This window comes from Colossoma macropomum, unplaced genomic scaffold (assembly GCF_904425465.1).
Source record: "Colossoma macropomum unplaced genomic scaffold, Colossoma_macropomum, whole genome shotgun sequence".
NCBI lineage: Eukaryota > Metazoa > Chordata > Actinopteri > Characiformes > Serrasalmidae > Colossoma > Colossoma macropomum.
Window position 1 is genome coordinate 30015976 of NW_023494789.1, and position 17217 is coordinate 30033192.

The 17217-nt window shown below is 37.9% G+C and overlaps 1 protein-coding gene across 6 annotated transcripts in view; it reads right to left on the bottom strand.

The window, feature by feature from the left end:
* col7a1 (collagen, type VII, alpha 1) overlaps positions 1-17217 on the bottom strand; it is an 84732-nt gene that overhangs the window by 57663 nt on the left and 9852 nt on the right. For all 6 annotated transcript variants that reach the window (XM_036570846.1, XM_036570844.1, XM_036570845.1 and 3 more), the window contains exons 2-19: positions 15169-15241; positions 13529-13709; positions 13144-13300; positions 12623-12716; positions 11877-12035; positions 11602-11759; positions 9903-10032; positions 9622-9741; positions 7395-7550; positions 6951-7070; positions 5876-6025; positions 5576-5695; positions 4633-4779; positions 4357-4482; positions 3807-3953; positions 1552-1674; positions 959-1219; positions 52-195 (exon numbers count right to left, since the gene is read on the bottom strand). In XM_036570846.1, coding sequence (XP_036426739.1) covers positions 52-195; positions 959-1219; positions 1552-1674; positions 3807-3953; positions 4357-4482; positions 4633-4779; positions 5576-5695; positions 5876-6025; positions 6951-7070; positions 7395-7550; positions 9622-9741; positions 9903-10032; positions 11602-11759; positions 11877-12035; positions 12623-12716; positions 13144-13300; positions 13529-13709; positions 15169-15241 — 2566 coding nt within the window. The remainder of the gene's footprint in view (positions 1-51; positions 196-958; positions 1220-1551; positions 1675-3806; positions 3954-4356; positions 4483-4632; positions 4780-5575; positions 5696-5875; positions 6026-6950; positions 7071-7394; positions 7551-9621; positions 9742-9902; positions 10033-11601; positions 11760-11876; positions 12036-12622; positions 12717-13143; positions 13301-13528; positions 13710-15168; positions 15242-17217) is intronic.

Genomic DNA, 17217 nt, shown 5'->3' on the forward strand with positions numbered 1-17217 from the left:
ATGCTATATGTGGTGATGATGTGTGATTAGAGGTGGTAAGTGAGCTGGGACCTGTTCTGGTGTTCAGGGTGGCAGCAGGTCCCTCCCGGGAGCCAACAAGCGCAGAGACAGATATCCTGTAGGAGGAGCTCTGTAGGAGACCATCAATGGTGTAGGACCTGGCATCAGCAGGTATGATCTGAGAGTTCTCCACACCTGCAGTTAGAGAAGACAGGATTAATAAAAATTTGCAATCACTGTTCAGAAATATGGAATCAGTATACTTACAGTAATTCAAATATACAAAATTAATTTGTTCACAGGTAAATATATACTAATTCAAATGTGCTAGTCCTGTCCAACAAGGAAGCTCAAATTGCTGGAAGCAGAAAAAAATATCCAGAATGATAAACAGATATGCAGATGTTTCTAAAATGATTGTATTTTAAAAGTAATTATAAAATCATATGGCAGATAACAAAAATTAATGTGCATGGATACAGTCGAGCAAAGGTTTGGTTTGATTTTTCACCAAGTGAAAATAAGTACACATCCTCTACAGAAAATGTACTTCTGCACATTTTAATGCACTTTAAATAGGTTTTTTTTTTTGAATTTAATTCTGAAATTAACCTAAAGGAAAAAATAAACGTATGTTTCCAATAACATATTTTTCCAGTATGTTAAACTTATCTGCAGAAAAATAGAAATTAAACATCAACATAATAATATAATAATACATAATAATACATAATATGTATTTTGACTGGAGACTGTCAAAACTTTGCATACAACTATAATTAAAATATATTATTAATCATTTAAAAAACCTTTTATGTTAAATTATTAAATAATAAATAACATCAAGTCATACAAATAAGATTTCATACTGATTTCCAGTAACTATTTAGCCTTGCACTTTGCCAGTATTAATCTCTTATTACTTTACCAGCGCTCTTAACTCTAATTTCATGCCTACCATCACTCCGCCGCCAGGTGATTTTATAGCCTGTTGCTCTGCCTACAGGTGTCCAAGATATCTGAACACGGGTGGAGCTGACATCAATGATCTGCAGGCCTGTGACTGCATATCCGCTAGTTCTAGCGGAGAGGGTGGCCACGTCACCCACCCTGCCGTTACTCAAAGCAGCCACACCCACAACAACTGATTCATCAGGCTGGAGCCCTTCTATAGTAAAGGTACTGACATCTGCACCAAGCACACGGGTCTGCTCCGCATCTGTGAGAGACCGAGAGAGAGAGTGAGTGAGTGTGAGAGAGAGAGAAATTATCCATAAAACATTAAGGGTCTGGCCTCATACAACAATTTGATTCAATTACAACTGTACAGGAAACGATTCAAAGCATTATGATATCTCAAATTTGGTTTGATTATTTTAGCACGATTAATATGACTAGAGGAACTATTTACATAGTAGGGGAAAACTAACAATAAAAACAATGTGTCAAGCGTTTTTGGATTTTATGTTTGAAAACAGCCTGACAATTTCATTTTGGACAAACAAATGTATGTACTACTACACATTTATTTACTGTATTTCATACACTTACTATTGCCTTGTCTCCAGGTGACCCTGTAACCTGTTGCCTCGGTAACTCCAGTCCACGTGATTCTGATCCGTCTACTGTTGGCGCTCACTACACGAAGGTTGGTCACCTTGCTTGGAATTTGTGCTGTCAAATATTTGGTAACGCAAAAGAATGTAAGCAGGTACAAAAACACTCAATCATGCATTCATCCATCTATGCGTCTGTTCATGCATCTATCCATCAACCATCAAACTATCCATACATTTCGAAAAAAAATGTTTCTTTTGCTGCTCATTGAAGCAGTTAGTCTTTCACCGCTCCTAAAAGGTGAATGTGCCAATGCGGAATCAGAGCTGGCCTCAATTCAAGACACATCAACCAAAGTTAACATGAATGTTGGCAACTTGACAGCTTGAGTAGTGCCAAGAGGCAATATCATTTATAATCCCACAAACAAAACAAGAAAGGACATGTGTACGCACACAGCATGCTACCTGCTCTGCGCGTGATGGGCACTGATAAAAAGTTAATTAGTTCTACACTTAGTCCGCAGCTGGGATGCCCACTGTTGCATCTAGAGATCTCATGCCACGTATTAAGGGCGGGATTTGCGACACGCCCAAAATACAATAATATCACGACTCTGAATCACGATACAATCCTATTTCAATATTTTTGTGATATGGTAAGTATTGTGATATGACACATCGGGATATGGAGATTCATCATTTTTGACTACAATTTTTTTTCCCAAAGAAAATGTTCTGTTCTATCTCATGAACACTTTATCACTTAATTCTCACGTCAATCTTTTTATTGAAGCAAAAAAGAATTGTAGACAATCAAAAAACACATTGTCCATACCTTTCAACAGATGCTATTATTTGTGTAGAAATGTGAGAAGTCTTGCCTTATTGGACTGTTACTGATATATAATAGTGACCTTTCTAATTTCTGCCTGAATGGACACTGAAGTGACATGCAGACCCAGCGAGTTATCCACTTTGCTGAGTGTTTCTAACAGTGACTCCAATGAGGGAAACCTTGATCTCACCAGAGGGAAACCACGCCATCTTGTGGATTAAGACAGAACTGTATTCTAGTAATCGGCTTAATACACATTAAATAGATCAATAATTTAAAAATACAATTTTGCTACTTGGACCTCCTTGTATTGATACAATTTTTAAACTCAAAATATTGGTACATCGTATGGTATTAATTTTTTCTCCCACCTCTGAGGGCTGAAAAATTCATTGTTTTTATATACTATTATTTATTTAAATTATCATTTAAAAAAGGGTGGTTTTCGAAATACAAGCATTGCAATTTTAAATAAAGGCTACATTTTTCTTACATACAGTCTTAACAAGTTTTGAGTGGAGAAATTTAACATCATAACACACTACATTCAGAGTTTTCAAGCTTGAAGCGTGAAAAAATAGATGTGCTGATCCTCCTGGCATAGAGCCTTTAAAGAAAAGAGTCACATTTAAATCACAAAACTGATCGGGATTTAGAAATTGGGCACAGCGGGTAGTGCTGTCGCCTCACAGCAAGAAGGGCCTGGGCTCGATTCCCCGGCCAGGTGATCAGGGTCCTTTCTGTGTGGAGTTTGCATGTTCTCTCTGTGTCTGCATGGGTTTCCTGCCACAGTCCAAAGACATGCATCCAGGTAAACCAGATATACTAAATTGGGCCTAGGTGTGAGTAAATGTGTATGTCTGTGTGTATGCCCTGTGATGGACGCACTGTTTAGGGTTTCCTGCTTTCTGCCCTATGAGTGCAGATAGGCTCCAGCATCCCTTGCAACCCAGGAGGATAACAGACTTTGAAAATGTGTGTGCATTTCCAGCCCTGTCAAGGTACACTTGATACAGCTTATCAAAGTCTTCAGGAAGGTCTGAATATTTAAACCCATATTTAAGATTAGGACTGCAACTGAACTTTACAGGGGTGGGGATGGACATCCCCAGTCTATATTTCCCAGTAAACACATATTTATATAACTATATATAACTATAACTATAAAGTATTTTTTAAATCTAATTATTCAGTATCTTCATTCAGTTTCTGACTCAGTGGGTTTCAAACAAGAAAAACACAATTAAACAGGCAAGACCGCATCTTTTTTTCATTGGTCAGGTTTAGAATTGCAAGGAAAGCTGATGGCAGATTTGTTTGGGCAAAATGGCTTATCCTGTTTACACACTCCAACATGAAAGAACTCTTATTTCAGCACAGACAGATAGACAACCAAACAGACATACACACACCTGCTTTGATGTAGACAGTGACTGGGTCTCCCTCATTGTAGCCCACCAATGCAGTCACACTTATAGAGTAAGACACACCTCCTTGAAGGTCAGTTAGATCAAGGGTCGTCTGGTTTCCATGAACAACCCTGCTTACCTCTACCCCAGCTAGACAAAGAAAGACAAGACTATGATAACAGATTCTACACAAATAAGGCAAAATATAAACAGCTTAACCTTTAATATTTAAAAAATAAAAAGATCAGAAATCATACAAAACAAAGCATAAACTGCTCCTATATTTCTTAGCTCAGAATTCTGATAATTTAACTTTGTGCACTGAAAACAGTGATACATTACATTTTCTTGATTCAAATGTGTACATAACTTCAACATTCATAAAACAACAAAATATATCAATATAGTTATTGACAAAATGGAGTACATTTTATTAATGTGGAAATTACGTACACATTTGAATCAGCTAAATTTAATGCGTCCCTTTTTCAGTGTAGATATAAATTCATTCACGCTCACCATAAACATTTATGTTATGTTAATGCATTCTTACACTGAGTGTTGAGGATGCGGATGTTGTACTGTGTTGCCCCTGCGACCCCTATCCAGCCCAGCCGCACATTGCTGCCAAATGACTCTAACACACGGAGATTGGAGACTCTACCAATCGGCTGGTCCACTAAACACAATATTCACACAGTAACAACTGAATAAAAAACACAAAATGCACATATGCAATTTTACTTCAAACGACCATATCGGCATTGGCACCTGTATTCTGTACATGCCAACAATATTGTATAAATTTACACTGGCTGACGGCTCTGACCTGTTGATTCAGTGGAGATGTATGTGGCCTCCTCTCGTCCATCGTAGAGTGTGTACAGAGTTATGATGTAATCAGTACTTGGCTGCAGACCTCTTATCTCATAGCTTGTGGTGTCCTTAGAGAAAGTCTGTTTTTGAGTCCTGCTCCCTGTGATTTGAGAAATAAAATCCTTACATATAAAAATACATTACATTAATAAATATCCTGTTCAAATGATTTTTTGTACTGAATTTACAACAAAACATTATGCAAGGTTTGATAGAAAGTTACTAAATACAGCTTAGCTTTAGGAAATCCTACTAACTTTGTTTTGAAACATAAATTTAAACAAATGGGTTCACAACAGTTCAGTCACTGTAGAAAGAGACATCCTGTTACCTATGTTTGTATTCAGAATTTTACAGTTATCTCAAATTTGTATTTTTTTCACGTTTGGTTATTTAAATGGTCACAAATATTTACAAATGTCTCTATTTGTGATAGTAAAGTATGCAGTAGATTGGATGTGAAGAAAGTGTACTATGTAGGCGTGTAATGAAATGACATGGGATGGTGTATGCAGGTTTTTGGTATTATGGCAGTAAAAAGCAGTAAAATACATCGTAATTATTTATTTTTAACACCAAAAATCAACCAGAATTCAAATAAATATGAAATTATATCCAGCACTAATACTGTTTAGATTATATCCATGTAAACATGCAGAGGCCTGGCACTTTGTATGGAGACCGGTAGCTGGTAGGATTTACTGTATTTTTTTAAAAAGCCAACAAATGTACATGTTTATTGGAATTATTACATTATATTTATATATATCATTATATTTGAAAGAGCATTATGATCATTTAGTTTTATACAGTGGTATATTATTAAAAATGGTACCCGTCCTATCCCTAGCACTATGTGTAATGTTGTCTGCAGGTGTGCGTTTTTTGTGACTCACTCTCTCCTTCTTTCCACCACTCCAGCCGGTAGCCTCTGGCTGCTTCTATGAAGTTCCAGGTCAGCCTGATGCTGGTGGGTCCTGTAGTGGTGGCTTTTAAAACCTGCTGCTCCAAACGTTCTGAAGCACAACCACATTATAAATGTTTTAGCCTTCTTTATATACAAACATACACTCGTTCAGAGTTGCGTGACTCATTAAAAGAGGCTCTCAGTTTAATAATGATTCTGTTGCTTGAATTGCCAGACGTTGAGTCAGCGTTTGAATTAAAAACACACTGTGGTGTGTCAGTCTGTGTACCTATCTTGAAACGTGCAGTTGCAGCGGCCCCCTCTGCTTCTCCATTGTACAGAGCAATGACTGTAACAATATATTCTGTGTCTGGGAGCAAATTCACTAGAGTATGAGCCTCACTGTCACCTCTCACCTCTACAGTCTCTACATCACTTCCTGAAACAAACAGACAGAGAGAAAAAAAGAGAGATTAAAAAAAGATAATAAATAATTCATGTTGTGCTTGATATTTCCTCAGGTAACTCTGCTATCTTTTTTTTTATTATCACTGTTTAATGTTTAACCCCTTGAATGGCCAGGGCCCGCTGGTGGGCCCAAAGTTTCATTATACACTTCTATAACAAGAATAGCTCAACTAGCTTGCACTGAAGCCTGGGATTTTAATGGGTTAATACTATTTTGGGCTGTTTAACAAGGCATTATTAATTTTGTTTCAATGGGTGTAGAATTCTGTTTGCATCACCTAGTAAGACTGCAGCTTAGAACCAGTGTGAAAACCGTTTATGAAATGAATCAAACGAATACAAGCAAATCCAATTACTAAGGAACTCACACATCTTTAAAGGCATTTAAGCATTTTAATGAAACTATTACAATCACTCTAACTTATAAGCATTTATGCATACCCTACAAATGGTCCACATGGTTGCTACAAAATTTTGAAAAACAAAATCAATGCCTATGATACCTCGCGAATATGGCATGTATCCATGTCCATTCTATTCAAAAACAGATTTGTTAAAAATCAAAGATGTATATCATCGCTGTCAAAAAAAAACATGTCCATTTTTGTTGATCTTTACTTGTCTATGCAATTTGAGCACAGCAGTTGCTCTTTACTTTGTGTACGAATAAAATGTAAGTTAATAAAATTAACTTCCAACCTGATATTCTGGCATCATCTTAGAATTGAATACCTCTTTTAGTAAGAACTAAGACAGCTTCAGACATTTTAGCCTCCTTAAATGTTTAAAATCTATTTTAATACTTCATATAACATTTACCCTGGTCCATCTACAAAAGATCAGAGCATAATCAACCCAGAAAAATCTCCCATTTGTTAGTTAATCTGAACGCTGACCTCTGAAAGGTCCCCACACAAGCCTGTATCCTCTGGCCCCGGTCACTCCTCTCCAGCGCACTTCAACACTGCTGTTAGAGACAGTGACAACAGAGAGTTCTTGCACTCCTGCTAAACGCACTGCACACACAAACACACACACACACAGAAGTAAACAAATCGTACGCACACAATACAATACGGCTGTTATGGTTGCTAATTAAGTCACAGATTACAGATTTCAACATTATCTTTCACTGTATAGTTTTAACATTTCTACATACTCCTACATTTGCACAAGTCAGTCACCACTAAGGGGCAGCACCACATGGCTCAAAGGCCTAGGTGAGCTTAGCTGCAATGGGTGAAAAGCAAGAATGTACCATAGTGCATGTGTGCACACATGACTGGACAGTGAAAGCAGGAGATTGGTGTGTGTGTTTGTGGGACTGTGTGCCCACTCACAGGTGCGGGCATTCAGAGTAATGGGCGCAGCGTTGTTATTAGGGAAGAGAGGGTACAGGGTGATGACATATTCTGTGTCTGCTTCTAGACCATCCAGTGTGAGAGAAGTGGTCTCCACCCCAACTGTCTGCTCCTGCAGGAGAGAAGCAGGCTGACCTGTGAACAAAACAGACCCTATAAATTAAGAGATTTACAGCCTAATGGCAATAAGAAAGCACTCTTTTTCCCATTCAATTGGCAATTGTTCTTTATAGAGATCATACAAACTGTCAGCAATGGGTGCATCTTAAAGCATTTTGAAGTGACAGCAACAACGACCAAATCTGCAAATGAAAATCTGAATGTAAATAGGCACCATTTGAAATAACAGATCTACTTGACTTTGATTAAAAATAGTTAAGCAGATGTTCTTTGTAATAAATGTTTCAGAAATGTTCCAGTGAGCTTGATGCTTTGTTTCGTTGATGCATGATCAAATGAAAGCGGGCAGAACTGTGTGGGATAAAATCTTGTGTGAGCATGCATGAAACAACACTTCCTGCACCTACACACCACTCAAAACCCAAAGTTCTTTTCTGCTCAAAGACCTGAGTGAAGTATTCAGCCTTAAAAAGATAAACACGTGCACACAGTCATCTGCGTGTCAGACAGCAGATCAGACAGCAGGACAGGTTGAGGCATTTTTCACATGTCTATAAAACTCTCTGACCTGACTAAATACAGAGACACACCTAATCTAACCTATTAAGCCCCGCCAACTCAAACACTACTCACAGGAACCACACTAGGGATGCCCAACATGCCTCAGCCATGCTATATAATTGAGGAACAAAAGTATATGGAGTTCATAATAATGACTTTCTTTCACTACAGAGCTGACTACCCAGATAATACACTGAAGCATTCATTCCACTCAGTCTGCACTCTCTATCACACAAACTCAAGAAGGGATTAACATATGATCTTATAGTTATTACTTCACACACATTTCTTTACTTGAAAACTTAACTGCTGTAAATGTGCATCAAGCTACCAAACAGACTTAAGTTGTGTGTTATTTTATAGCTGGCATTATGCCCAAATAAGGAAGTCAGGGTCTAAGCCAGCTTCTTCTATGGGAAAAACATGAACAGTATTTTGTCCTGTGTACATTTTCCCCCAAATATCACTGGATTAATTAAATTATGAGTTCAGTTAGGAGATGAAATGCGAATAATAGGAATGCACAGAAATTTTGGGCACCGAAACTTTTCACCTAAAAACATCTGCATACTACATGCCCAACAGTGGATCGGAAATGTTCACACTGTACTGAAATTGTTGTGAAACCCCTTTTAGTCAAATGAGCATTGGCAAATGTTTTTCCGTGGTCCTTAGAAATCTCATTTAACTGAGACATGGCAGGCACTAACAAATGTGCGTGGTTAAGACCTGACTTTGATGGTGAAGACTCAGGTTGACCTTTTTTAAATAGTGTAGGTCACATTCAAACCCAATAGTCATCCATTTGACTCAACCTCCTGAACCTAATTAGCACTTATACCAAACTGATAATTCTAGGGGTTCACATACTTTTGCCAACCAAAATGATCACTTTGTTTAATACATGAAGGAAAAACTATACAACTGTTTTTTATTAGGTTCTCTTTTTCTACTGTAATGACTTAAATGAAGACCTGATCATAATTTAGGTCACATTTATATAGAAATTCACATAATGCTAAAGGGCTCAGTGTGTGGATGTTTTTCATTCCATTCATTTCATTTTTCAGATTTTTAAAGCAGCTGAATCAGTAGTGAAAGTCGCTCTGACAGCAGACAAGTTGCCTGAGGCGAGACAAAACTTTAATTTCCGTTACTTTCTAATAGTCTCCGGTTCCTAGTTAAACTATAGCTGTCTATTAAATCTTACAGCATAATCACAGCACGTTCTAGCTTCTCTCGTCCTCTCTATTACTCTCTGTTTAACTTGTTTAACACCCTTTCAATAGTAGTGTACTTCTTTTATCTGGCCTACAGTATTTACCCTCAACCTTGTTCTCTATTAACTTATTGACTTCATTTTCTCCAGTTCCTCAGGCAGTGTTTCCCTCCTTTCCTTCTTTCTTTTCTTATCCTTGCCCCAATTACAGGATCTACCATTGAATAGAGCTGCTGAGGGATTAAAGAAGGAGGTTAACTGATTTAATTGTGTGTTTAGCTGCGGGCGTGTGATTGTGTGTATTACCTCTGGGTCCGTATGTGATTCTGTAGCCCTGTATGGGGCCGGTGGGAGTGTCCCATGCCAGAGATAAAGTGAAGAACCCAGCCTGCACCAACCGCAGAGCAGCAACGCCTGGCAGAGACCCTGGAGAGAAAAACATGACAATACAGAGGATAATAAAAGAGCTTTTGTGCTGTGTAAGACATTCTCTGCAGGATTCTCTTAAGGATTGGCTGCCAGTATTTGAGTCTTTGTTTTTTTCATGCACGGGCAAGTGTGTGAGACTCTTTGAGTGTCTGACTCACTGGTTCGAGCTTTGGCAGACACAGTCTCTCCAACGCTATTGGGGTACTGGGCTATAACAGACACCAGGTAGTCAGTGCTCGAGCGAAGTTCACGTGCCACATAGATCTGCTGGCTGGCAGGCAGCGTCTCCTGGGAGTCAAGAGGAAAAATAACAATGGATGTTGGAGCTGATTGAACATACTGTATATCTCATGCAGATGTTTGAGAATATGCTGATATTCTGTGGGTATCAAATTGCATCTGTAGCAATTCAATGCATTGATTTTAGAATGCCAGAATTGATTATAATCCACTATCAAAATGTACAACATTTAGTAAAGTATGACCTCACTTTTGGCCAAAATGAAGTTCTCATAGGGGTGTATGATTTGGTGAAAACATTTTTCAACAATTTTCACAATGCACAATATGTCATGATATTCCTTTTTTTCTGACAACACTGCCACACTGAAAAAATACTATTAAAAACTATAAATTCAAAAAATTTTAAACAATATTTCACTCAGATTTTGGCACATCAAGAGGACTAATTATGCTCTCTTTGTAATGAAACATGCAGTAGGTCAGTGTTCTAGAAGTACTCATGATAATCACAATATACTCAAGAAAAACATATTAAGCTGTATTGTGATGTAATTCATCACAATCATGATATATTGTCATACAGATCGTCATACTGCCCAGCCCTAAACTTTCATGTCAAATATAAAAATTTCAAAAAGAGTTGGTGTGTTGTTTTTTAACCATCACTACATCCGTTGTAAACATGCCTACTCCCTTCTTACAGTGGTGCTGCAGCAGTCTCTAAAACAAAAAAAAACTTTTCTAAGTGGAAGTAAAATCTGAATTACTACAAATACCCAAATACAAATTCCCAATGACTATGTGACATATTTGCATAATGCATGATGGGTATGGTACTAAGGGAACAATGATGAACAAAAGTGATGCAAAATTGTGAACAGATGAGGCTGTGGAGAGTAATGGTGCACCATAGAACACTACATGACATAATAAATAATAAATTAAATCCTAGTTTTAGGCAGGAATGAGCCTTTGATAGCACCAATACAATTTGGTCAAACTGCAGCATAATTCCATGATGCATTGAATCATTTTCTAAAGAACTGTAATCAATTTGAATCATTGTGAGATCAGCGTTTTATACCCCAGTCACAGTGGGGTATAACATACAGTCTATTTCTTGCACACATGGAAAAATATGTTAATGTCCAACTTAACATTCCCAGAAATTCCACAAGTGAATGATGTCTTTCTCTGCAAAAAGCAGAGAAACTTTGCCCATACATTTACAGCTACCATTGTTCATCCCTGCCAGAACACACACATCCACAATCACCACAAAAATGAGAGAGGGAGAGACAAATTGAACTTTTTATCACTGCTCGAAATGAAAGTCTCTGTAAATTGGCTGTTCATTTCAAGATTAGTGATTAGTTGAAATGAAGATGAACTGCTTCACCTCAAAAGAGTGAGTCTGTACCAAGAACTAATGCCAACTCCTCCACAATGTAACAGCTGTCACAGCACAATAGGCATCACTACAAGCCTGAACAGCTCCTCTCTGCAGCAGAAAATAGCTGCAGTCTTCTTATAGAAACATGCACATGGTGTACATTCATTCACGCACATACAGTTTTCATACAACGACAATATAGCATTAATCATCACCCTCACCTGCCGTAGCTCTCCTGTAACTGGCTGACCCAGACCAGAAAGCGGAGTGTACTGAATAACGTAGCCAGTCACAGGGCCTCTTGCAGCTGTCCACTGAAATCGAACCGAATTAGTAGTCTCATCTGAAACCTGTAAGTTAGATGGGCCACTAAAAGCATCTGATAGAAAGTAAAAGAGGACAAAAAGAATTGGCTGCATTTATTCATGAATTTCTACTGTGTAAAATGCTTGACATTAGTTTCGGAGTACATGCAGAGTACATGCAACTTGGATACCATCACTTGAATAGGAGCCTCCAGATGATGCACATACACGTGGAGTCACCAGGGGCAGCAGAGAGCTCAAACCTCTAAAGTTCCCGATAAAGGAGGTGAATTCACTTTGAGGAGGCGAAGCAATGATGTTCAGTTCATTCTGATCTGCACTCTTTATACCTGATAGTGAAAGAGACAATAGATAATAAATAATATTAAAGGGCCCATGTAACTGAGAACTAAATTTTCCTCACTTCCTTGAAATAAGACTTTGAAGTAGTGCCTAAAAAACACTGTTTTTAAACACTGAGTTTTAAAACATAATGCTTACTCTCCAGTCTATACAGTCCATATATGAAAACTAAGCTGCAAAACTGCCCACTTTGAATTCACTGTTTCTGTGATGTCACAAAAACCATCACATCTACATATATCTGCCTGTTTTGCCCTACAGGGGTACCTATACTCCATATATTCATGCTGAAGTTATAGGGAGTGTTTCAGCCTGGACTGCTTTTTTAATGAGGCACAATACAGGACAGGACATAAACAGAGATCATTTACCATCTCGAAGGCACAGTAACAAAAACAGCCTGTTTAACTTCAGAACATAACAAAAGGTTAGAAATGGACATGTGCAAAATAAATGATGCTTTTGGTACATACATATCATACGTGGACCTCACAGATAAACAATGTGGGCCCTTTAACCAATGAAATAACTAAACAATAAATCAATAAAGCGTCATACAAGATGCAGTTCTCACCCACTGCAAATATTGTGACTCCTAGGCTGCGTAGTTTCTGAGCTGGGTCTTGAACATTGTCCTGAGATTTTCCATCGGTGATGAGAATAGCAATCTTTGATAAAAGGAGAGAGAAATGTTAAACAAACTAATGGGTCCCAGAATAAATCCTAAGATTTATACAGATTGACAGTCATTCATATCAAAAGTAGCATCAACCAAAGCAGCTCCAAAGCACAACAGCATAAGCAGTATAAGTAGTCACTGTTGTCAAGAGAAATCTCTCCTCCTTTCATAAATCTCTCAGTAAAGCTTCTCTCTACAAAACATAAAATCTCCTTTACGCTCCCTAGGCATTACAGAGCTCCATGACCTAAAACAACAAATATGATAACAAAGCTAAAACAGTGAAAATCATATAAAAGTTGATAATGTACAGCTGGAAGTTTTTATCTGAATATTATCTACAGTGGTAAGGGTGCTCTACAAAAACAACATATCAACTTATCACTACAAACCACAGCAACAATCAATCAACTCACCTTGGGCACATCTCTGGTAGTGGCAGGATTAAAGAAGTTATCTGCTATGTACTTCAGACCAGCTCCAGTGCGTGTGTTTCCTCCTTTATAGTTAAGATTTTCTATAGCACTCACCAGCTCAGTGCCATTCAGATACGTTGTGAAAGTAAACTCCACTCTGAGAATGACAACAGACATTTAAACAAAGCCACAAAGCAGATTAATTAACACATACACAAAGCAAGACTCCACACATTCAGAACATTTCAGCACAGATTAAGGGTGCCACAAGAAGAAAAAAGGTACTTACAGTGAAATGAAGTCTAATAGGCTTATTCTGTGGCCAGAAAATGAGCTGCCAGTGCAATAATCCACATATCTTAAAAACATTTAAACATGCATATACCTGGCAGTGTCACTGTACTGAACAGCTCCAAAGCGGACACCAGACGGCCCCACTCTTCTGGCAAAGGTTTTGACAATCCCTGCCATGAAACTCTTCACCAAAACAAAGTTGGCGCGTCCGATACTGGATGACCCATCCACAAGGAACACAATATCTGCCTCAGCAACATTATTACACTGACCTGCATGTGGAAACACCAACATTATTACACTGACCTGCATGTTGTTTTTTTTTAAAGAAGACACTGTACAAATTACCACTGCCAAAATGCCCATACAAAATCCTGAAAATGTTTCCTGAGGTTTGAAAGGATCACGAAAAGGTACCATGTGAAGGATACCAGAAGGGTTTGGGCCATACACATACATATTAGAGAGCAATATATCTGATGATGTTATCCTGTACATAGTGCTATGTTAAGCCACTTGGTCATCGTATTGATATCCCACCTCTGCACCAAAAATGAAGTGTTGTCTATAGACATAATGCAAAAATATGCCCAAATAATGGATATACAGTACTGTGCAGAAATCAGAGACCACCTTTTACTTATTTAATATACAGGCAAAACAGCCAATAAGTACAACTTATTAATTTTTCAGCATCAAAAAAACCAAAATATATATATTCAACAAAAAATATACAGAAACTACCTAAATATAATCTAAGTTTATGTATTTAGTGTATTCACCATTTGTCTTTATTACAGCTCTTGCTCTTGTTCTTAGGAGACCCATTTTTCCTACATTTTTTTATCATTTTTGAACTCCAGTGTTGGAAACTTCTGTGTTTTCCCTTGGGTTGGGTTTTGCAAATATAGCAAAGCACTAACATGTTTAGTTAATTATTTCTTTGACTAGTATTACTTTTAAATATATTTAAATAGTGTTGTTGACTTGATTCAGTTTACATACATGGTGAAGATATAAAACACTAGAAATTACAGTCTATCAAAGACTCATTGGGTCACACATACATACAAGTGCAAGGGCAGCACAAAATGTGCCTTGATTCGGCCACAATATTTGCTCATAATGGGCTTAAAATTAACATTCAATTCACTCTGCGTACAGCCTTACCTACCAATATGTTCATGAAGTACAGTGTTTAAAAGGCATAGTGAGCCGTCAGATAAATCAGAAAAAAAAGCTGATGAAGACATATTGGTGCTTATATATGAGGTTCTTTTACCACGAAAACCAACAGAGGTTAAAAAACAGAATTTGGGAAACTAACATAGACTACGTACACATACTGCGGCCGCATCACAGCATTTTTTCTGAGAAAAAAAATGGCACAAAAAGCTTAGTACATTAGGTACAATGTGCTTTTTAAATTTTTAATGAAAAATATAGCATATTAAAAAAAAAAACGTAGGTAGCCCTAAGGTAGGTCTCCAGTAGACCTCTAACATTCATACAGTTTGGCCAGAAGAAGCAGCAGTGTTGAGTGGCCCACCATAAAAAAATATATATATAACCATTTGTCATTATGTCACAGATGATGGGTTTGAAGATCATGCAAAGACCAATCCCATCCTCTAGTGTACCCTCAGTACAGTACACTACAGACTGTATGTTTGTTACAGGAGGATTAGAAGCTCTTCTCAGATGTTTGGAGATAAGCTTTTAAAACATTACCTTGGGCTGTAGCTGTATATGGGAAAAGCAGAAACACTGCAACTGCCACAGTCCAATGCCACATCTTCAGACCCTATACACAAGCACGCACACACACACACACACACACACACACACACACACACACACACACACAGAGCAAATATTCAGTCTTCTAAAAATAAGGACAATTCAGTCATCCCCATTGATCATAATGCATAAACATAGACATGATGTTTCAGCCAAATCTGGACATATGACCTTCATTCATCCCATATGACAAATGACTAGATAACAGAACTTAAACACTCAAAACTAAAAGAACCAAGGTGAGGTACAGCCCTAGGGTAGCACATTTTAAAAGACATAGGATATTTACTGTACATTAAGATATACTAAACATTAAAGAGCAACCTTCATTAAGAAACATGTTCAAACACACACACTTTGCAACATCACTATAGTATTCAATAAATGCACTCACCAAGAACTTTATCAGGAACACCTGTACACCTACTCAGTCATGCAATTATCTATTCAGCCAGTTGTGCGGCAGCAGTGCAGAGCATAAAATAATGCAGGTACAGGCCAGCAGCTTCAGGTAATGTTTAAATCAACCATCAGAAAGGGGTAAAATGTGATTTCAGTGATTTTGACCATGGCATGACTGTTTGTGCCAGACGGGCTGGTCTGAGTATCAGACACAACAGTCTCTAGAGTTCACTCAAAATGGTGCAATAAAGAAAAAACACCCATTGGCAGTTCTGTGGACAGAAATGCCTTGTTGATGAGAGAGGTCAACGGAGAATGGCCAGACTGGGTCAAGCTGACAGAAAGGCTACAGTAACTCAGATAAACACTCTGTACAATTGTGGTGAGCAAAAAAGCATCTCAGAACGCACATGTCGATTGGGCTACAACAACAGAAGACCACGTCTGAGTCCACTTCTGTCAGCCAAAAACAGAAAGCTGAGGCTGCAGCTCACCAAAACTAGACAGTTGAAGACTGGAAAAAATAGCATGGTCTGATGACTCTTGATTTCTGCTGAGGCACACAGGTGGTAGGGTCAGAATTTGGTGCCGACAGCATGAATCCATGTGTCCAAGCTGGTGGATGTTGATGTCATGAATGTTTTCTTTGCATGCTTTGGACCCGTTAATACCAATCGATCATTGCTTGAATGGCACTGCCTATTTCAGTATTGTTGCTGACCATGCACACCCCTTCACGGCCACAAATTTTCAATCTTTTAATTGCTAGTTTCCAATATCTTAGGGAATCCATGCCCTGAAGAACTGAGCAAAGTGAGGCTCTACCCAGTATAACGTTCTTAATAACGTGCTCAGTGAGTGTATTTATCTGATCTATAAAACTAATATCTACACAATCATCAGTAAGTCATTTTCAGAGAGGAGAATTCACACAGTACTGTGCAAAAGTCAGTAACCACCATTTTATTTATTGGCTTTCCAGTCAAACAGGCCATAAAGTACAAGTTATTCATTGTACAACGTCAGAAAAGTGACAGAACATTGCACATAAGCCTCAACAACTTAATTTAATATAAATTTGTTTCAATGTTTAGTGTGTCCACTCTTAGACTTTATTACAGGTTCCATTCTTTTCAGGAGACTTGCTTTCCATTTTTCAAAGAAATCTGCAGGGATATTATCGCACACCTACAAAGTTTAGCCTTAGAACTTTCTGCTTCTCACGATCCACATAATCCCAATTATAAATTTAGACCCATCGGTCCAAAAACCACACTCAGATGTCCAGCTTTGGTGTTCTAGTGCAAATTTTACACTCACAGTGTTAATTGTCTTGTCACAGTGGAAGGATGAACAGAAACACCTGTGGATTTTTTCAGATCTGAAGCAAAAGTGGAGCTTGATTTACACCTATCTCTCAAAGATGAAAGCTTTAAGTACTTTTATCTGATGTTAGTTTTGATGGTCTACCAGGCCACACATGGTTGTTAGGAATCACGTTTTCAATTAAAGTCATTCCGTTGATTTTCCCCTTCCTTACGTCAGTGGAGTATCTCATATTATATACCATTATGAACT